A 22,432-nucleotide genomic window follows, 5' to 3' on the forward strand; every position below is an offset into this window, starting at 1 on the left:
CTCCAGGACTACAAGTTTGTATACAGTAGTTTCTCCTTAACCGTGGTTTTGGTTACCCAAGGTCAACCATGGTCCAAAAATAGTAAATGGAAAATTCCAGAAACAATTAAGTTATCAATTGCACCCCATTTGTAGAAGTGTGATGAAATCTCTGCTCCATCCCACGCAGGATGAGAATCATTCCTTTGTCCAGGGCATCCACGCTGTCTAGGCTTCCCAATGTGTTAGTCACTCAGTAGCCACCTCTAGGGATCAGCTCTATTGTTATGGTGCTTGTGTTCAGGTAACCCTTATTGTACTTAATAATGGCCCTAAAGTGCAAGAGTAGTGATGCTGGCCAATTCACATATGCCAAAGAGAAGCCTTATAGTGTTCCCTTCAAGTGAAAAGATCAAAGTTCTCGACTGTATAAACAACATCGGCCAGGTATGGTGGCTCATGCCTTAATCCCAGCACTTTGGAATGCTGGGACAGGTGGATCACTTGAGGTCAGGAGTTCGAGACCTGCCTGGCCAACATGGCAAAACCCCATCTCTACTAAAAATACAAAAAAATTAGCCAAGCACGGTGGGACATACCTGTAATCCCAGCTATTCTACTCGGGAGGCTGAGGCACAAGGCAGAACTTGGGAGGCGGAGGCAGGAGAATTGCTTGAACCCGGGAGGCGGAGGCTCCAGTGAGCTGAGACCACCACCACATTCCAGTCTGGGTGATGGAGTGGGACTCTGTCTCAAAAAAAAAAAAAAAAAAAAAAAAAAAAAACCACCAACAACAAAGAAAATCATATGATGAGGTTGCTAAGATCTGTGTTAAGGATGAATCTTGTCCATAAAACTGCGAATGAAAAAAGATTTCGTGCACAATATATATAGGGTTTGGCACTACCCAAGGTTTCAGGAATCCATGGGAGGCCATGGAACGTATCCATAAGAGGGGCTACTGTCTATTCGAAATCTCCACTTGGATGTCAAGCACCTTAAACTCAACATGTCCAAAGTAAAAATCCTGATTCCCTGTGCACTTTCCACCACTACTCTCCAAAATCTTCCCTATTTTAGTAAACAGCAACATTTTTTTCCCAATAGCTAATGCTGTTGGAAAATGACTCCATTTTTCTCTCACAAATCACATATGCAAATCCTGTTGGCTCTATCTTCAAAATATATTCAGAATAAACTACAACTCACCACCTCCACTGCTACTACCCTGTTTTAAGCCACCACCATTTCTCACCTGCACTTTGCTTCTACTCTCAAACTTGGCAGCCAGAGTGATCTTATAAAAGGGGAAGTTCCATCATCTCACTTTCTGTACCACACCCTTCAATGGTTTCTAAGATGCCCCCTCTCTTTCTCACGTTCTACTCAAATCTCTCCCTTTTGCTTACTCTGCCCCAATGAGACATCTTGCTTCTTCTGGAAAACACAAAGCACAATCCCACCTCAGAGCCTTTATGTGTTGTCGTTCCCTTTGCTCCTTCCCCAGATATTTACCCGTGTCACTCTTGCATCCTGAAGGTTTTTGCTCAATGTCATCTTAGAGACGCACTCCCTGACTGTCCTCATATAGTACTATTCCCCACACTCCCTAATCCCCTTTTTCCTTGCTATACATTCTCTGCAGCACTTTTTCCCCCTTTCTAACATGTGTCCCATGGTATATCTCTCTCCACTAGATCATCTGCTCTAAGATGACAGACTTAGTTTTGTTCACTGCCATATTTAACAGGCCCAAAATAATAACGTTATAGACACTCAAATACAGAATAAAAATTATACCAGCTGTTTTAGGAGGTAAAATTATACCAACTGTTTTGTCCTCATTAACATCAAAACATCCCTGAAGTTCGTATTATTGAGAGTTTTCTATCCTGCATTTGAAATTGTCTCCTTCTCCTAAAAATAAAATGTAATGCTCTTTTTGATCATCATATCCATAAACAAGAGATCTGACTAATCCAAAACAAATTATACTTTGATTTTCCTGGACTCTTAAATTCTATTCATAAACTAAGAAACTAGATTGCCCTCTATTACGAGCTACTGGGAAATTTATTTCTTACACTCTCTAGAAATCATTTTTGGACACCAAGTCTCACATCTTGATCTATTATTTTTTTCTCCTCACCAAACCTGCTCCTCCAGCTTTTAGCTTCAAACACAACTGCTAAGGAAAATCTCTAAGATGTAGGCCCCAAACAACCTTATCCCACAGCAAGACCTAAGAAAAGGCACTTCAAAATCTAACACAACATATTTAGACCAAAGATTATCTGTAGCCCTCACCTAGGCAACTCGGCCGAAGTCTAAAAAATCACATTTTACTTCTCATTTAATTATCTAGTCCCCCAGATCTTCACTACTAGTTGTCTTTAATGTGGATGGGGAGAAGGGGGAGAAGACAGAGGGAGGGGAATGGACCTTAATAGGAAGCTGTGTGATTATCTTCAGAAATAAAGACTGGATTTGTTTCAGAGCTTTGTAATATGACAGAGAACCTCAACTCGGGGGATTTTACTTCCTCTACAAACTATCTCAGCTGTGCTTTGTGTACGCTAAGGATGTTTAGAAACACCTTGAATCGGCCACGCTGTCAAGTGTACAAAAAAGATATTTGGATTGTTTTAGATCCTGAAACCAATGGACCAGAATCCTGCCCCACTTCAAGAATGAGTTGGCTCCTTGTTACCATGGTAATAAGCACCCCATGAATGGGGATAATTTGCCACTTTGCTGAAAATTCAAGCATTCTATAGTTTTGGTTTTTTAACATGAGAAATGAGGTGGGAGAAGCAGCAGAACCAATTATAGAGTATATTTAAAAAACATGTAAAGGAGTGTGTTTCTTGACTCTGAATAACAAGATTTTAAATCGTTCAGTTTACGGCCAGGCATGGTGGCTCACACCTGTAATCCCAGCACTCTGGGAGGCCAAGATGGGCAGCTCACCTGAGGTCGAGAGTTCAAGACCAGCCTGACCAACATGGAGAAACCCCATCTCTAGTAAAAATACAAAATTATCTGGGCATGGTGGCACATGCCTGTAATCCCAGCTACTCAGGAGGCTGAGGCAGAAAAACTGCTTGAACCCAGGAGGCGGAGGTTGCGATGAGCCAAGATCACGCCATTGCACTCCAGCCTGGGCAACAAGAGTGAAACTCCATCTCAAAAAAAAAAAAAAATAGTTTACAAGAAAAAAGAAGGGAACAAGAGGACCAAAGAAAATAAACATGTTAGACTGTATTCTAACATGTACAGCTCTACACCATCACAACTCAGCACTGCAGATCTTTCAGAACAAACAGAGATTTTCAGATTGCCCACAAATACACAAAACACATTAAAATATTTATAAGTCTAGAAGGTTCCTATGCAACAGTCTGGTTGGGAAGAAAAACCCACTAAAGTAACTAAGAACCAACTAAGGCAAATAGTTATGCTGCTAAAATATAACAGATTAAAGAAGCCATATGTCAACAAATTCTAACAGGGAAATAATAATATTCAGCACTATTAATAGACTGAATGTTCTTTCCCCTACATCCCGGCCACAATTCATATGTTGAAACTTAATCTGCAATGTGAAGGTATTTGGAGGTGGGACCTGTGGGAGACAACTGGGTGATAAGGATGGAGCCTTTGTGAATAGGATTAGTGCCCTTATGAGACCCAGAGAGCTCACTCGTCCCTTCTGAGATGATCATCTAAGTGCCAGGATGCAGGCCCTCATCAGACTCCAGATCTGCTGCTGCCTTGATCTGAGACTTCTCAGCCTCCAGAACTGTTCAAATAAATTTCTGTTGTATATAAACCACCCAGTGTATGGTGTTCTATAATAGCAGCCCGAACAGACTAAGACAAGCACTTATTCCTGATAAAAATTCTTAGCAAACTAGGGATAGAGGAAAACTTCTTTTCCTTCAATAAAAGGCACCCATCAGAAACTTACAGAAAATAGCATACACACAAGGGCAAAATATTAAAAACAGTCCTATATAGAGCTAGAAATAAAGATGCCAGCTATCATATTACTGAGAAAAAAAAATCTATCATTACTTGCAAACTACATGTTATGTGGGGCTTTCAAGTTAAACCAACAAATTAAAAATTATTTAGTCTTGTCTAATAGTAACCTCAATAAACTTAACAGATAAAAGATCAACATTAAAAAAAAAAAAAGAACTGCCACATGACCCAGCAATTCCACTGCTAGGTATATACCTAGCAAAGATCTCAAACCAATAATTATACACAAATGTTTACAGCAGGACTACTCAGAATAGCTAAAAGGTGGTAACAACCCTTCTGTCTACCAAGAGATAAATCAGTAAACAAACTGTGGTACAAGTATACAATGGAGTATTAATTCAGCCATCAAAAGGAATTAAGTACTGATATCCACTACAAAATGGATAAACCTTGAAGACATCATGCTAAGTGAAAGAAGCCAGAAACAAAAGGCACATACCATATGATTCTATTTGTATGAAGTGTCCAGAAGAAGCAATTCTATAGACAGAAAGTGGAACAGTGGTTGCCTAGGGCAACCACTGGGGGGAGGAGAGAATGCAGGGTAACTGCTAATGGGTATGGAGTTTTTCTGGGGGTGACAGAAGTGTTCTATAACTAAACAGTGGTGATAATTGCACAACTCTGTGAATACACTAAACACCAGTGAACTGTACACTTTCAAAGGGTGAATTTTGTGGTGTGTGATTAATATCTAAATTTTTAAATAAGTCAGTAAGATCGGCAGTGGGAAAAATGTAACAACTCCCAAAATGGGCTATAGTAATCAAGACAGTATGGCAGCAGTACAGAAATAAGTGGTTCAATAAACTGCACCCCAAATGATTAAGAAGACATCAAGTAAATGGGAAATGCAAGATGTTTGAATAAATTGAGAAAACTGGATCTCTGAGTGAAAAGATACAGGCCTACATCATAAACAAAAATTTTTGGCCAGGCACCGTGGCTCACACCTTTAATCCCAGCACTTTGGAAGGCTGAGGCAGGTGGATCATGAGGTCAGGAGATCGAGACCATCCTGGCCAACATAGTGAAACTCCGTCTCTACTAAAAATGCAAAAATTAGCTGGACCTGGTGGCACGTGCCTGTAATCCCAGCTACTCGGGAGGCTGAGGCAGGAGGATCACTTGAACCACAGAGTCGAAGACTGCAGTGAGCCAAGATCACATGATAGCACTCAAGCCTGGGGACAGAGCGAGATTACATCTCAAAAAAATAAAAAATAAAAAAGTTTAAAGGGGGGCCAGGTGGGGGGTGGCTCACGCCTATAATCCCAGTACTTTGGGAGGCCAAAAAGGAAAGATCAGTTGAGGCCAGGAGCTTGAGACTAGCTTGGGCAACGTAAGTGAGACCCTGTATCTAAAAAAATATATATATATATATTTTTTTTTTGAGACGGAGTCTCACTCTGTCGCCCAAGTTGGAGTGCAGTGGCATGATCTCAGCTCACTGCAAGCTCTGCCTCCCGGGTTCACGCCATTCTCCTGCCTCAGCCTCCCGAGTAGCTGGGACTACAGGCACCCACCACCATGCCTGGTTAATTTTTCTTCTCTTTTTTTTTGTATTTTTAGTAGAGATGGGGTTTCACCGTGTTAGCCGGGATGGTCTCCATCTCCTGACCTCGTGATCCGCCCACCTCGGTCTCCCAAAGTGCTGGGATTACAGGCGTGGGCCACCGTGCCCGGCCAAAAAAATAATTTTAGTAAAAAAATTTTTAATGGCAGACTGAGTAAAATGTAAAATCCAATACTGTCAAATATGGGAGAATGCTTTATCATCTTAGTTGGGTAACTCCTCCTTCCTAAAGACATAAATTACTGACATATCTAAATACAAACGTTAAACTTTTATTTGGAAAAAAGACACCATAAAGTTAAAACACAAGCAAAAGAATGAGACACTAACATTTGCAATATGCACAAAAGATTAATTTCCATGACACTGGCCAGGCATGGTGGCTCATGCCTATAGTCCCAGCATTTTGGGAGGCCCAGGTGAGAGGATCACTTGAGCCCAGGAATTCCAGACCAGCCTAGGGAACAGAGTGAGACCCTGTCTCATTAAAAATATATAAATTGTTTTTTAAAATTTTCCATGACATTAAATCATTTACTGAAGCCAATGGTGGGGGAGGAGAGAGACAATACTTCAGCATAATGCTATTGGTGTAAAAACTGAAAAGACTATATGTAGTTTGCAAATACACAGAAAGATGTCTTATTTTTGTTGTTGTTGTTGTTTTTTTTTTGAGACAGAGTCTCGCTCTGTCGCTCAGGCTGGAGTGCAGTGGTGCGATCTCGGCTCACTGCAAGCTCCGCCTCCTGGGTTCACACCATTCTCCTGCCTCAGCCTCCCAAGCAGCTGGGACTACAGGCGCCCGCCACTGCGCCCGCTAATTTTTTCTTTTTTTAGTAGAGACAGGGTTTCACCATGGTCTCGATCTCCTGACCTCGTGATCCGCTCGCCTCAGCCTCCCAAAGTGCTGGGATTACAGGAGTGAGCCACCACGCCCGTCTGAAAGATGTCTTATATAATAACTGGCAAACTGGATATTTGGGGAGGCAAGTTAGAGATCTTTTTGCAGCTATTTCAATGTGGTTTGAATTTCTGATCACAAATACATGTTAAATTGTATAATTTCAAAAACAATTTTAAATGGAAAAAAGTCTGAAAGGCAAAACTGCAGGGATCTGAGGGCCACTAAAGATGAGTATTTTTTATCTCTGCAGCAGCTTTACAGAGAATGGACATAAGAGGCAAACAGGTATTGATTCACTTTCTCCATTCAACAGACAAAAACCATCTGTGCCTTGGTACTGAGCTAAGCACTGGGACCAATTAGAAACACTGCAAGCTGGCTAGATGCAGTGGCTCACGCCTGTAATCCCAACACTTTGGGAGGCCGAGGCGGGCAGATCATTTGATGTCAGCAGTTTGAAACCAGCCTGGCCAACATGGTGAAATCCCATCTCTACAAAACATACAAAACTTAGCCGGGGGTGGTGGCATTTGCCTGTAATCCCAGCTACTCAGGAGGCTGAGGTGGGAGGATCACTGGAACCCAGGAGGTAGAGGTTGCAGTGAGCTGAAATCCCTCCAGCCTGAGTAACAGAGGGAGACCCTGTCTCCAAAAAAAAAAAAAAAAAAAAAGAAACATTGCAAGTTGTCTCAGTAAAAGGTCATATGTAACTACTTTGGGCAACGATGCAAGGGAGTCAGGGAATAGAAGGCATCTGTTCTTTGCAGGTGGGGGTGTGGGATGTGTAAAGCATTTGCCATTTTAAGGCATTTGTGGACAATATCCTTCTGATATTCCTTATATTACAAGACGGCCAAGTATTCCTGATAAGTATAATCTATTTTTTGACAACTGACTGAATAAAAAAAAAAAAAAAGCCCATATCAGCCTTGCTTTTACAAGTAACTCTTATTTTTAAGATTCTTTGACTTTGGAAAGTCCATGTCCTAAAAAGTCTCTGAATGAAGGAATTTCAAAGCTACCCTTGGTCATTTTCTCTGTGTCCACTGTTTATTTTTTGGTTTTCTCAAAAGATGAATAAAAAGAAAACTATAACAACATTAATATTTAACCCAAAGGAAAAATATTTTAGTGAATCAGAGGTATTTTTAATTATGATTTAATCCACATTGGTTTCTTTTTACAGCTGACATGTTCCCATTTTATAACAGCCATCTGCTATCTCAACAGTATCCCATATTTAACAAAAGTTTTAACAAAGACTATGACTATACATTAAAAGTATTCAACTTTCTCACCTTAAAACTTTATATATATACACATATATATAAAATATATATATATAAAAATATATATATATATAAAATATATATATATATTTTAGACAGAGTCTTGCTCTGTCGCCCAGGCTGGAGTGCAGTGGTGGATCTCGACTCACTGCAAGCTCCGCCTCCTGGGTTCACGCCATTCTCCTGCCTCAGCCTCCCGAGTAGCTGGGACTATAGGCACCCGCCACCACGCCCAGCTAATTTTTGTGTGTGTGTATTTTTAGTAGAGACGGGGTTTCACCATGTCAGCCAGGATGGTCTCGATCTCCTGACCTCGTGATCCGCCCGCCTCAGCCTCCCAAAGTGCTGGGATTACAGGCGTGAGCCACCGCGCCTGGCCAAAATTTATTTTTTTAAAAAGCACCGAGTATTAGCAAAGAGACGGGAGAAAAGAATCTGCTGATATGTTTGGCAAAAAATTCACCCTACCATTTAGCTTTGGGCAGCTGACCACTTTCCCATCTAGGCTGAGAAAGGAGCTTGTCTGAGGCTGCTGGTCAAGCACACAGTCACCATCACCTTAACAAAGTCAACCGCCTGAGCAAGTTTATCGTAAACCTATCATAATTCCCCCCAAACCATGTCAACAAGGTCCCTCCTTGCTGGCAGATTTCTTCCTTCAAATGCACACTTCAGGCAATGCCAAGGTAGGTGCAGGTCTGCTTTGAGAAAAGATTATGGCAAGCATGGCCATTAAAGGACCTGGATAATCTGAGACGGTCCAATTGCATACATTTTTTTTTTTTTTCACTTAAGGTGATTCGTTAAATATGCCTTTCAAGGTGATTCAACAGTTGTGCTCTTAAAAGAGTTTCTTATCAAAGTTCAGGAAAAATTGGCCGGGCGTGGTGGCTCATGCCTGTAATCCTAGCACTTTAGGAGGCTGAGGCGGGTGGATCACAAGGTCAGGAGATCAAGACCATCCTGGCTAACATGGTGAAACCCCGTCTCTACTAAAAATACAAAAAATTAGCTGGGCGTGGTGGCGGGCACCTGTAGTCCCAGCTACTTGGGAGGCTGAGGCAGGAGAATGGCGTAAACCCGGGAGGCAGAGCTTGCAGTGAGCCGTGATTGCACCACTGCACTCCAGCCTGGCGACAGAGCCAGACTCCGTCTAAAAAAAGAAAGTTCAGGAAAAATAAATCCTTTCACACACTATATAGAATGTTGGTCCTGTGCATACAATCACATGAAAAAACCTGGACTAATTCTCCTGCCACCCATCCAGGGAAAGAGAATCCCAGGGTTATCACCAAAAATTACAAAGGATTAAAAACAAAACAGCCATTAACCCATACAGAGTCATCATATAAACTAAAAACAACTCAAACACAAACCATAGTGAGGGAAGAAGGAGAGAATGGAAAGAAGAACAACAAAAAGTTGTTGCCAGAAGTCCTTTCTGTATAAATGCTTAATAAAATTTGGCAACTGGGTATTTCTGTATACTGGATTTTTAAAAATAATTACCATCTTCACAACTTCGAAAGAGAAGGTTCACCTAAAAATCGATCACATGTATGCTGTATGACAGGTACAATGTCAAAAGAAACTTGACCAGGTATTTATTTCTTTTAGATACAGCTGTCATTGTCTTGAACCACAAAAATCTTCTTTTAAAAAAAGTGTAAATATGTGCATTCCTCAATAAAGGAATCCAGGAGTTTCTTAAGTGCCTAACAGACCCACATTCCCCCTTCTTAATCCATAGGAATAATAGGAAATTTTTCTACTTAAATTGCCACCTTCATATCCTATGACCCTTCTACACTGGCCATCAACAACAACAAAACCATCAACAAATAGACAAAGGAGAACTTAGCGGACTATGAGATGACCTAGTGTGAAATTAAGCACAATGAGAGTCTAACCAACTCAATAACATCAAATCCCACGGAGACAGTCACAAGACTGGAAGACTCAATCTTCCAGTCTTGGATAACAGAGCAATAAATGCCTACTTGAGAGCGAGTGAGATGACCAGGTCACCAGATCCAGCTACTGATGGGCAACTGGAATTGCTGAAGAATTAGAGACAATGGAATACTAATTGTTCCAATGCTCAAGACCAAACAATATGACCTGAAACTATTTTGTGTGTTTTCTTACCTCCTCATACATCCATATAAAAAACTGATAAAGCCCAGTACAGTAGCTCAGCCTTATAATCCCAAAACTTTGTGAGGACAAGGCAAGAGGATCACTTGAGGCCAGGAGTTTGAGACCAGCCCTGGGTAACATAGCAAGATCTTGTCTCTAAAAATAAAAACAAAAACAAAAAAACAAATACAAGTCATGTGGTTGAACAACTACATATAGATGGTTACTTCTTTAAGGAAATGAAAAATACCCCAGAATCAGTTAAAAAAAAAAAAAAAAAGTTACTGACTACGTATATATATATGACTTGCAAACCAACAGGGGATTGGCTATGCGTATTTAGCACTTAAATTGTTTAAGTTATTTACCTATTTTTATAAAGAACTATGTCCCAGACTTCTGGTTAAGGATGGTAGACTAAACACATAGCTCTTTGTTGATCCTTCCCCAAAGACCTAGGGAAATGTAAAGACAGAAACTCACAGGTCAAAAAGAACTGGAGATTATAGCCACAAACTTTAAAAGCTGAAAAATAAATGAGTAAGAGTTAAAGAACTCAGATAACCCCCAATAAAACCAAACCCTAAGGTAAGCATCAGGGAACATTCTCTTACAAAAGGTTCAGAAATTAGAAGTAGAAGATAAAACAGGAAGGATTAACAGAAAATGTTTCTGAAATGCAATCCAATTCCCATATTCCCTTTCTTACTCTTAGACAGGCAGGCAAATACCTACCCTTGCAAAAGGCTGAAGATGATCTTTGCAGAGGGTTAAAACAGAGGATTATCTGGACTAGGGATCGCCATGTAAGGTGGGACAGTTTAAGTGAACATGTGCATGCCAGATCCCACTCCATGGTGGGTTGGTAAATGTTTACCAGCTGGCTAAAGGAAGGGGGAATGGGGAGAATGAGGGCAGTTGTTTGTAGTATTTGCTGATTCTGTAGTATAAATATCTTACCATGGCAGCTTCAAGCTACTAAATGATGTCACTGAACACAGTTCAGAAAAGATGCACAGTATATATTACTATACAGTATTTCACCATATAAACAGAATAGGAGAGCATCCATAATAACAAAATGTAACAAAACAATTAGAAAGTGATGAGTTTTTAGTATTTATTACCCTGTTTCTTTTTGTTTGTTTTTTGAGACAGGGTCTCACTCTGTCACCCAAGCTGGAGTGCAGTGGCATAGTCTCGGGTCACTGCAACCTCTGCCTTCCCGGGCTCAAGGGCTTCTCCCACCTCAGCCTCTCAAATAGCTGGGACCATAGGCATGCACGACCTCGCCTGGCTAATTTTTACATTTACCTTGGCTTTTCATATAACTTATTTAACTACAAATTTGTATAATTTTAAATAACTGTTATATTTAGCAATTGGCTTGCAAAATTTCTGAAAATTTAACAATTGGCTCTGATAAGCCAGTATGAACCAGCTCTAACACACCACTGACCCGAGCCCCCTCTACCCCCCCTTCCCAAAAGGCTGACACAGTAAGGCCTTGACTTCAGGGAGGGGAAACTGGAAGAGACTTCTGTGGGAAATCTGATCAGCCATTATTCTAAAAGGAGAAACACAGAGATACTGAAAAATTCCCCAGTCTAAATTTGCCAGCCAGATCATCCCCCAGTGAAGCTTAGTTGATAAGCCGTACTTGCATATTCAGAGCTTCTAATCAGTTTTTTTAGAAGCTCACTATTAAATATGAGCAAACAGCTAGATCTCTCTAGCATAAAAGAGAGAGATAAAAACAAGAAAAACAAGTTGGAAAAAAGAGAGCAGGATCAACTTTATAGGCATGTGACTTGGGCAGTCATGCAGAGTCATGGACTTTGAGTCTGAAAATCGGTTTAATGCTCTGCTGTTGCCATCTTGAAATTCTTTTATGGCTTTTTTTTTTTTTTTTTTTTTGAGATGGTCCTGCTCTGTTGCCCAGACTGTAGTGCAGTGGCATGATCTCAGCTCACTGCACCTCAACCACGCAGGTTCAAGTGATCCTCCCACCTCAGCCACCTGAGTAGGTGGGACTATAGACATGTGCCACTGTGCTCGGCTTTTTTTTTTTTTTTTTTTTTTTGGTAGAGACAGGGTTTTGCCATGTTGCTCAGGCTGGTCTCAAACTCCTGAGCTCAAGGGATTCACCCACCTCTACCTCCCAAAGTGCTGGGATTACAGGTGTGAACCACTACACCCAGCTAATTTTTTTTTATTTTTGTAGAGACAGGGTTTCACCATTTTGCCCAGTCTGGTCTCGAACTCCTGAGCTCAAGCAATCGACCTGCCTTGGCCTCCCAAAGTGCTAGGATTACAGGCGTGAGCCATTGCACCCAGCCTGTAGTGGAATTGTTTAATAAATGCTGAACAAGGGACTTCACATGTTCATCCTGTACTCAGCCCTGCAAATTATGTAGTCAATTCCTGGTAGAGACTATGCAGGCAGAAGAAACCTCTGGAGAAAAACAAAATCATTATTATTTTCAGAAATATAAGAGAAAATATTCAAATAAGAAGAGCAGTATGCTACCAAAAAAAAAAGAAGACTAAAAGGAGATACAGGGCAAGCACAAGCATGCTTTCTCAGTAGAAATGAAAAGCTCAAAAAAACACAAAGAAATGAAAAACTCAACAGAAAAGGAGAAAAACATTGGAAGACCAGTCCAAAATGTTCAGTATCTGAATAACAAGGTTCAAGAGAACACTAAGGAAGAAAAAAGGAGGGGAGAAAGTCATCAACAAAATAATGCAAAAAATAGCTCCCAGATTGCAGGGGTTCATAATTACTCACGATGGAAAGGATTCATCAAGTACTCAGCATCAAGTACCTCACCACATTAAAGCACATTATTGTGAAACTTCTAATGCTGAGGGACAAAGAAAAGAACTGATAACATGAAAAATCAGGAATCAGAATGGTTTAGGTCTTCAGGAGCAATGCAGGAAGCATAGAAGAAACTAAAAAACAATGAAGCTTCCCTTTAAAATTCCAAAGGAAAATTTTCAAGCTAAAATTTTATACCCAGCCATACAATCGATTAAGAGTAAGAACAGAGTAAGACATTTTCAGCCTATTAGGATCTCAAAGTTTAACTTACATAAACCCTTTCACAGGCAGCTACTTGGAGAACCTGTTCTGCCAAGATGAAAGACTAAACCAAGAAAGAAGACATGAAATCTAAAAAACAGGTAATCCAATGCAAAGAGGTAATGAATATCTCTAAGGTGCTGGTAAAGGGAAGTCCCAGGATAACAGGTATGCATAAACCCAGTAGGCAACCAGTCCAGATGGGAACACATCTTCAGGAGTATGAAGATAACAGAATACTTGAAGTATCTAACTTTCCTGAAAGTAAATAAGGACAAGTTACAATTTGAAATAAATTAGTGAGAAGTTAATAGAAAAGTAAACAATACAGAAAAATATAAATTTCATGGAAAACCAAAAGTAATAAAGTAAAAGTAGTCACGATTACTACATGGCTTAACGGTGAATCTTAACATGCACCTTCAGTCTTAATGTGTCAACACTGAATACTAGTCTAAGCAATGTTATAAATACCTATACCAGGGAAATGGGGGGACAAAAACATTCCTGGGGATGAGAAAAAAGAACTAAATCCTCAAGTGCCACAATGGGAAATCAAAAGATACCTGAAGCTGAGAAATCAAGAAATCAGAATACAAGAATGCTGTTAAGAACATGGAGGTAAATGCAAAAATAATAAGCTAAAAGAAAGCCTCCAAGAGGGAGAAGTGGGGGGATGAAGTGGGGGGATGAAGTGCAGGGATGAAGTGGGAGAAAGACTGATGCTTTTCAAAACAAGTCTTAAACAGCTATCAACTAAACTATGCACATTTAATATTTCAACCAAAAACACAATATAAAAGCATAAGAATAGTGATAAAAGTTCAAAACGTTTTAGTTTTTTTTTTTAGATTAAATTTTCCCAACAAGGTTTTTTTCTTTCATTTGCTGTATTCTCCAATTTTTCTACAACAAAAATTTACTGCTGTATAATCAAAACTTATCATCTTACTATCATTTTATACATAGCTGTTACTACTGTCTGATATTCAAAATCATCTGTAACTCCATTATTTTCAGCTGTTCCTATGTCATATGATACCCAATCCATTCCCAGGGAATAGACTCAAGGGGAGACAAACATTTATGTGATACCCAATCTGGCACACCTCAGGAAGATAGCAGCTTCCCTTCCGGGAGGGAGCTCAGTAGTTTACACCAAGGTGTGTATTTGGGTAACTATCTCACATTAGATTTCCCCCTGCAAGGTTACAGTCTGTCAAAGCACTGTTAAGACCGCTTCCACTTAAGTTGTGAGAAACTGATAAACATAATGAACTCTAGAATGTGCCCTAAAGTGGCAATAAAATCCATTTTTTTCACATCTTTATTATTCCCAACACTAAATTACAGGTTTTCAGGGCTGGGCGTGGTGGCTCATGCCTGTAATCCCAACATTTTGGGAGGCCTAATTGGAAGGATCACTTGAGCCTAGGAGTTCCAGACAAGCCTGGGCAAAAAAGGGAGACCTCAGCTCTCAAAAAAATTAAAATAAAAAATAAAATTGCCAGGATTGTGGCATGCCTGTGGTCTTAGCTGCCTGTGAGGCTGAGTTAGGAGGATCACTTTGAGCCAGGAAGGTCGAGGCTGCAGTAAGTTGTGATCATGCCACTGCACTCCAGCCTGCATGCCAGAGCAAGACCCTGTCTCACACACACAAAGTTTCTAGTATATGTGATATGGTTAGGCTTTGTGTCTCCAGCCAAATCTCATCTTGAATTATAATCCCCATAATCTCCGCATATCAAGGGAGGGAGCAGATGGAGGTAAATGAATCATGGTGGGGGTGGTTTCCCCCATGCTGTTCTCATGACAGTGAGGTCAGTTCTCATGAGATCTGATGGTTTTGTAAGTGGTAGCTCCTCCTGCGTTCATTCTCCCTCCTGCCACATTGTGAAGAAGGTGTCTGCTTCTTCACCTTGTGCCATGATTGTAAGTTTCCTGTGTTCTCCCAGCCATGTGAAACTGTGAGTCAATTAAACCTCTTTCCTTTATAAATTACCCAGTTTCAGGCAGTTTTTTTACAGCAATGTGAGAACAGACTAATATAGTAAATTGACATCAAGAGTGGGGCACCGCTATAAAAATACCCAACAATGTGGAAGCAACTTTGGAACTGGGTAACAGGTGAAGGTTACAACAATTTGGAGGACTCAGAAGAAGACATGAAGATGTGGGAAAGTTTGGAACTTCCTAGAAACTTGCTGAATGGCTCTGACCAAAATGCTGATAGTGATATGGACAATGAAGTCCAGGATGAGGTGGTCTCCAATGAAGAGGAGGACTTATTGGGAACTGGAATAAAGTGACTCTCACTATGTTTTAGCAAAGAAACTGGTAACATTTTGCCCCTACCTTAGAGATCTGTGGAACTCTGAACTTGAGACAGATGATTTAGGGTATCTCATAGAAGAAATGTTTAAGCCGCAAAGCTTAGGAGATGACTTGGATGCTCTTAAAAGCATTCAGTTCTATGCATTCACAAAGAGATGGTTTGGAATTGGAACTTAAGTTTAAAAAGGAAGCAGAGCATAAAAGTTTGGAAAATTTGCAGCCTGAAGATGTGACAGGAAAAAAAAAACCATTTTCTGAGGAGAAATTCAAGCCAGCTACAAAAATTTGCATAACTAACAAGGAGCCAAATGTTAACTGCCAAGATGATGGGGAAAATGTCTCCAGGGCATGCCAGAGGTCTTCACAGCAGCCCCATCCCATCACAGGCCTGGAGGCCCAGGAGGAAAAAATGGTTTCCTGGGCCAGGCCCACAGCCCTGCTGCTTTGCGCAGTCTCAAGACTTGGTGCCCCACATCTCCACCGGGGTGAAAATGGAGCAACATACAGCTCAGGCCATTACTTCAGAGGGCACAAGCCCCAAGCCTTGGCAGCTTACACATGGTGTTGGGCCTGCGGGTGCACGGAAGTCAAGAATTGAGGTTTGAGAACCTCCACCTAGATTTCAGAGGATGTATGTAAACATCTGGATGATCAGGCAGAAGTTTGCTGCAGGGTGGAGCCCTCATGGAGAACCACTGCTAGGGCAGTGTGGAAGGGAAATGTGGGGTCGAAGCCCCCACACAGAGTCTCCACTGGGGTACTCCCTAGTGGAGCTGTGAGAAGAGGGCCACCATCCTCCAGACCCCAGAATAGTAGGACCACTGACAACTTGCACTGTGCTTCTAGAAAAGTCACAGATACTCAAGGCCAGCCCGTGAAAGCCTCTGCGAAGGGGGCTGTACCCTAAAGAGCCACAGGGGTGGAGTTGCCCAAGACTATGGGAGCCTAAATCTTGCAACAGTGTGACCTGGATGTGAGACATGGTGATCATTTTGGAACTTTAAGGTTTTTTTGTTGTTGTTTTTTTTTTTTCTTTTTTTTGAGACAGAGTCTCACACTCTGTCTCCCAGGCTGGAGTGCAGTGGCGTGATCTCAGCTCACTGCAACCTCCACCACCCAGGTTCAAGTGATTCTCCTGACTCAGCCTCCAGAGTAGCTGGGATTACAAGCACATGCCACCACACCCAGCTAATTTTTGTATTTTTAGTAGAGACAGAGTTTCACTATGTTGGTCAGGCTGGTCTCGAATGCCTGACCTTGTGATCTGCCTGCCTCAGCCTCCCAAAGTGCTGGGATTACAGACATGAGCCACTGCACCTGGCCAGAACTTTAAGATTTAATGAATAATTAGCTGGGCGTGGTGGTGGGCACCTGTAATCTCAGCTACTTGGGAGGCTAAGGCAGGAGAATTGCTTGAACCCAGGAGGTGGAGGTTGAAGTGAGCTGAGATTATGCCACTGCACTCCAGCCTGGGCAACAAGACTAAAACTCCCTCTTAAAAAAACAAACAGCAAAATAAAAAAAAGGATTTAATGACTGCCCAGCCAGATTTTGGACTTACATGGGACCTGCAGGCCCTTTGTTTTGGCTAATTTCTCTCATTTGGAACAGGAACATTTACCCAATGCCTGTATCCGATCCACTGTATCTTGGAAGTAACTAACTTGCTTTTGATTTTACAGGCTGCTAGGCGGAAGGGACTTGCCTCAATCTCACATGACACTTTGGACTTGGACTTTAGAGTTAATGCTGGAGTTAATTAACACTGGGGGGCTGGGGGCTGCTGGGAAGGCATGATTGGCTTTGAAATGTGAAAGGGACATGAGATTAGGAAGGGCCAGGAACACAATGATATGGTTGGGCTTTGTGTTCCCACCCAACTCTTATCTTGAATTATAATCCCCATAATCCCCACATGTCAAGGGAGAGAGCAGGTGGAAGTAACAATCATGGGGCAGTTTCCCCCATGCTGTTCTCATGTTAGTGAATGAATTACCACGAGATCTGATGGTTTTGTGTTTGCTAGTTCCTCCTGTGTTCATTCTCCCTCCTGCCACATTGTGAAGAAGGTATCTGCTTCACCTTCCACCATTAAGTTTCCTGAGTCCTCCCCAAGTCATGTGGAACTGTGAGTCAATTAAACCTCTTTCCTTTATAAATTAGTCTCAGGCAGTTTTTTTGCAGCAGTGTGGACTAATACAATATGTAAATTGCAACATGCAGTATATTGTTTTAATGCAATCAAACAGCATTTGTTCTTATTTTGTCTTTATGTATGTCAGGTTGGATTTTTTTTTTTTCTTGTAGTGATAGGTTGACTCTTATCTAGCTAGAAAAGTTAGTGTGGTCAGAGTTTACAAAACAGTTCAGATAAGAAAACACTATCACATCTTGTATTTACCTCCAAACTGGATGATGGTCATCATAGGATGTTTAAGAAATTTGCTTAGCAAAGAGAATTGAGGCAATCTGCAGATAGATATAGTCCAGCCAAGGCAGATACACATGTTTTCACTTATTCCCTTAAGAGTGATTTGATTTGTATGGATTTGGTATAGAATCGTTTCTGGATTTAAGGAAAACTAAACAAGGTTTTACAGTTTGTTATGTTGGCAGGCAGGCAGGCATGAAGAAACCCTAATCTAAAAGATTCCTTTTACACTTAAAATTGAGGTAGGATAGACATACCTGAAGGCATAGTCTACATTTCTCATCTTCATTCTTCCTAATGAGGCCAAAAATTATCCTGTCTCCATTATTAATCAGTAAATCCTGGTTTGGTGGTGTGACCTGCAGATCCATGAGCACTCCCCACTTCCACTCTAACATCAGTAAAATACTCTCTTGGCATGAAATGCTACTTGAATTTTTCTCTCAACTGGCAACAAAAGTAACCTGCTACTAGCATTTCTCTTCTTCTCAAAGCCAAATTAAATTTTGCCAATTTACACAGAGAACAAACATACTTCCACATTAACAGCTATTACCAACTTGGTCTTAGTCAAACCTTTATGTTCACACTCCAGTACTTTAGGTAAACGGTACTAATCTCTTCTCCATTTTAGATAGCTCACAGGCTTCAAGGAAGTTCATCTGGTTTCTTGCTACCTCCATCCATCCCCATCTCAACCTTCCCAAAAAAGCAACTCAGGTTTTTTGTTTTGTTTTTGAAACAGCTTACTTTTTCCATCCGGAGTTTTCCCAAACTATTTCAGGGTTCTGACAATTCTGCCTGTGACTAAGTCTTCTCCTGGGAATAGCTGCCTCATTATCACTATTAAAAACAGTTACTCCTAATACTGACTGATAAGGATCAGAAAACTCATTGTAACTCAATGCAAATCCCACCCTACCCAATCTAAAGATAAATGCATTACGAATGGAATAACAGGCTCACCAAAGGACAGAACTCCAGTGGTCTTTGTGTCACAATGAAGCTACTGAGTTTCGTATGTATTTCTAATTATTACAAATATGAAGAATTTATTACCATTTCCCCCCTCATAACCAGTTAGTATGTAAATTACTAACAGCCAAGCAAGCAAAAAAATAAAAGACACACAAAAACTCAGCAGTGAATGCACTAATATTTTTAAAGTAATGCAGCCTTCCAACTGATTTTCTGTTTCAGAAATAATTTTATGCAGTACATGTGTTGTGTGGGTAACTTTTGTTCTTGGCAAGCTAGTCCTCCTGCTTGAAAAATCAGGTAAGTTTAAGTAAGAGGTCGTCTCCTAACCCCTCATATGGAACAACTGCTTAGAAGCTTAATTCTTGCAAAAAGCATATCCAAATAATCATAAATTTATTTTTATCATCATTCTGCTCTATCTAGCTTGCTCAGTACTAGAGGAATGTGACACAATCATAGCCCATCATTCTGGAAACCTGAGATATTGCTGTAGAGACATCTCCCCCATCCACACATTGCCACACTCCTGCAAAAAAACCAGCAGTGTCCAGAAAGTTTTTTTCACATCAACCTTGACCATTTTGTATTCACAGGAATATTTAACTTTGTTCCATAAACTCTTCTGGAAGTGTGGAAAGACTATAAACTCCCATAATACTTTTTTGAAGCAAAAAGTGTGTATACCCACACACACAGTATACCAATTATATTAAAATACAGTTAAAATAGTTTCAAAAACTAATGATATTAAATACATGTTTGTCTTTTTAACATATTAAATAAGCTCTAATAACAAGTCTACTAGTTACCATAATTTCCAAATTGTGATCAACACAAATGATATTTTCATGATGTCTGCAAGAACTACAATGTAACAAGAAAATAGCTGTGATTTCTGTTGATGACAAAATCACAGGTACTGGTAGTACTGCAGTGGTTAGAAAGAAATGCTACATTTCAGTCAGAGACTAGCAAAAATAAGTAACTGTTTTCTTAAATTCACAGACCTCTGAAGCTTTTAAACCATAATCATTCTCCAGCATTTAAAGAGGTACTGAGAGCTCTTGGTTCAAACTCTTCATTTTAAAGATGAGGGAATTAAGGAGGAATTTGATGATATTGCTTGCCTAGAGTATCTTGATTCCAAATCAGGAATCACTGGGTATTGTTTACAGTAAACCACTGTTTTCTTCTGAAAACCTGAACCTCAAATCTAGCAATACTTGGCAGTTACAATAGAGAGTAAAGAACAATATACTTCAAGGTAAGAAAACCTATTACAGTTTCTATGTGCACCTCAGTTTCATCATCTGTAAAATAAAGATAATTAACCCGACTATGGAAGAACCTTAACATGAAAACCAAATTTTAAAATCCATGTTAAGTACTACAGCGAGGCAAGGCTGTTAATAACTTACATGAGAAATTGGACAAGTTATTCTTTTTCCTTAGTGTACTTTAAGTATCATCAAATACTGATTTATTTCATACATTAAATACCTTTAAAACTATCCAGTAGATCTCCTGAAGAACAAACTGACTTTGGTAATAAGCCTCTTCAAATGAAAAATATGTTTAGAACAAAAAACTAGCTTTGGAGTCAGATATGTGCCCGTAATAAAATATATGCCTGCAACTCTATGCAAAATGCTTGTTTTCTCCGACCCTCTGTATTAGTCTGTTCTCGCACTGCTAATCACAATCATAGCAGAAGGTGAATGAGGTGCAAAGTCACGTCTTAAACGGCAGCAGGCAAGACAGCTTGTGCAGGAGAATCCCATTTATAAAACCATCGGATCTTGTGAGACTTATTACCACGAGGAGAACAGTATGGGAGAAACCTGCCCTCATGATTCAATTATCTCCACCTGGCCCTACCCTTGACACATGGGGATTATTACAATTCAAGGTAAGATTTGGGTGGGGGCACAGCCAACCCATTTCATCCTCCATTTCTGAATCAGTAAAATGGGAATAAATGCTAACAGTCATATGAGAGCATGAAGGTCATTAAATGTCAGTCCCCTTCTCTTAAAAAGTATCCATGAGAAATATATAATTTAGAGGTAACTTCCTAAAGCAACAACGAAACTTTTCTAATTTCTGCATTATATTTACTTGTTCCTCCATCACTTGATAAAGTTATTTTAAATCAGAATAAAGTAGGACACAAAAAAACCTTTGCTCATGTCAGTAAGTTATCTCTCAGCAACTTAAACACTCAAACCGCCAGCCATTCTTTCTACCTTGTTTATAAAGAAATTACACAGTAAAGATGTGCAGTGAAGTAAAGGGATTATAACCAAATTTCTAAACCAGACAGAAGTAAATAAACATTTGGAGGACAAGTCACACAAAATAATTTAACAGCTTAAGTGTTTAATCACAGAAGTGGGGGAAAAAATGCCAAGAGCAGCAAGGCCACTCACCTTCTTCCCACACATTGTTTTGCCTGCCTCCACGAAAAGAATTCAAAGAGGTCCGCTCTAGGCAAGTTAAAGTTACAGTGACAAATATGCAAACACATTTTAGTTGACTAGAAAAACATACAGAAAATACAGTAGGTAGTCCACAAAACACAAAAGGCTAGTAGTACAAAGCAGATCTGCTTAACAGAGGGGCGGAAAAAAGAACCATTATCTGTCATGCCCTCCTGTCACACCCTTTTATTTGTAGCCATAACTGCAGCTGTTTTAAAGACAATGGCAGTGTGATTAAGGGTACCTTCATGCTGTGCCAAAGCACATATACATAGCAATTCAGAACAATCAGTCTTACTTTCATGAGAGCAAAGGGTGCAGCCAAATGAAATGGGTGGATACCATATTAAACAATCTCGGAATTAGCTAATAGGATATAGGAAAAAATGATTCCAATGCAGATGCTAAGTTCCCTTCCTCCTTTACACAATAAAAATTTTTACTATTTGAAAAGCACTACTTGAGAAAGGTTTCCATTTACTAAGACCTAAGTATGGCCTGTTTTTTGTTTTGTTTTTTTTGAGACGGAGTCTCGCTTTGTCACCCAGGCTGAACTGCAGCGATGCAATCTCAGCTCACTGCAATCTCCACCTCCCAGGTTCAAGTAATTCTCCTGCCTCAGCCTCCCGAGCAGCTGGGATTACACGTCTGGCTAATTTTTGTATTTTTAGTAGAGACGGGGTTTCACCATGTTGGCCAGGCTGGTCTCCATCTCCTGACCTCAAGTGATCTGCCCCCTCGGCCTCCTAAAGTGCTGGGATTACAGGTGTGAGTCACCACACCCAGCCAGCCTGTTTTTAAACACAGGTTTGAAAGACCACGTACCATTTCCTTGTATAATCTGTTAACTTAAAATATATGCACTGGATACTGGATTTGACATCATGTAATTTTCAAAATGATGCTGTGTAGAAATGACTTTAGTGGAAACCTTTAAAAACATATGAGCATTGCAACTCAAAAGCACTTGTTTCACAAACAATAAAAGTGCAAACTGAATGAAGCCAACAAGTAAAAACATAAAGGCTAATGTGTGGTTTGTTGTGGGTCTCTACTGCTTTTATTCCTTAGGAAACAAATTATTCTCTCATATGGTTTCCCTGACTCCATTTTCCCTAATCATAATGAAGTCCAAAACATTAAGCAATTAAGCAACTTTTTGGAAGTTTAGTGTTCACATA

At 40.2% G+C, this 22,432-nt stretch overlaps 1 protein-coding gene across 6 annotated transcripts in view; it reads right to left on the bottom strand.

The window, feature by feature from the left end:
• Positions 1-22,432, bottom strand: part of FBXO34 (F-box protein 34) — a 90,892-nt gene that overhangs the window by 24,247 nt on the left and 44,213 nt on the right. For 2 of the 6 annotated variants that reach the window (XM_058429262.1, XM_032179527.2), the window contains exon 2: positions 579-726. The exons of 3 other annotated variants lie outside the window; for them this stretch is intronic. Coding sequence is in view for 1 of the 3 variants with exons in the window: in XM_032179526.2 (XP_032035417.1) it covers positions 9,947-9,954 (8 nt within the window). In the remaining 2 variants the exon portion in view is untranslated. Of the gene's footprint in view, positions 1-578; positions 727-9,946; positions 9,963-22,432 lie in introns of those variants that run through there. One more of the 6 variants, XM_032179526.2, reaches the window with a different exon arrangement.

Source organism: Hylobates moloch, unplaced genomic scaffold, assembly GCF_009828535.3.
Source record: "Hylobates moloch isolate HMO894 unplaced genomic scaffold, HMol_V3 SCAFFOLD_16, whole genome shotgun sequence".
In the NCBI taxonomy this organism is placed as follows: Eukaryota; Metazoa; Chordata; class Mammalia; order Primates; family Hylobatidae; genus Hylobates; species Hylobates moloch.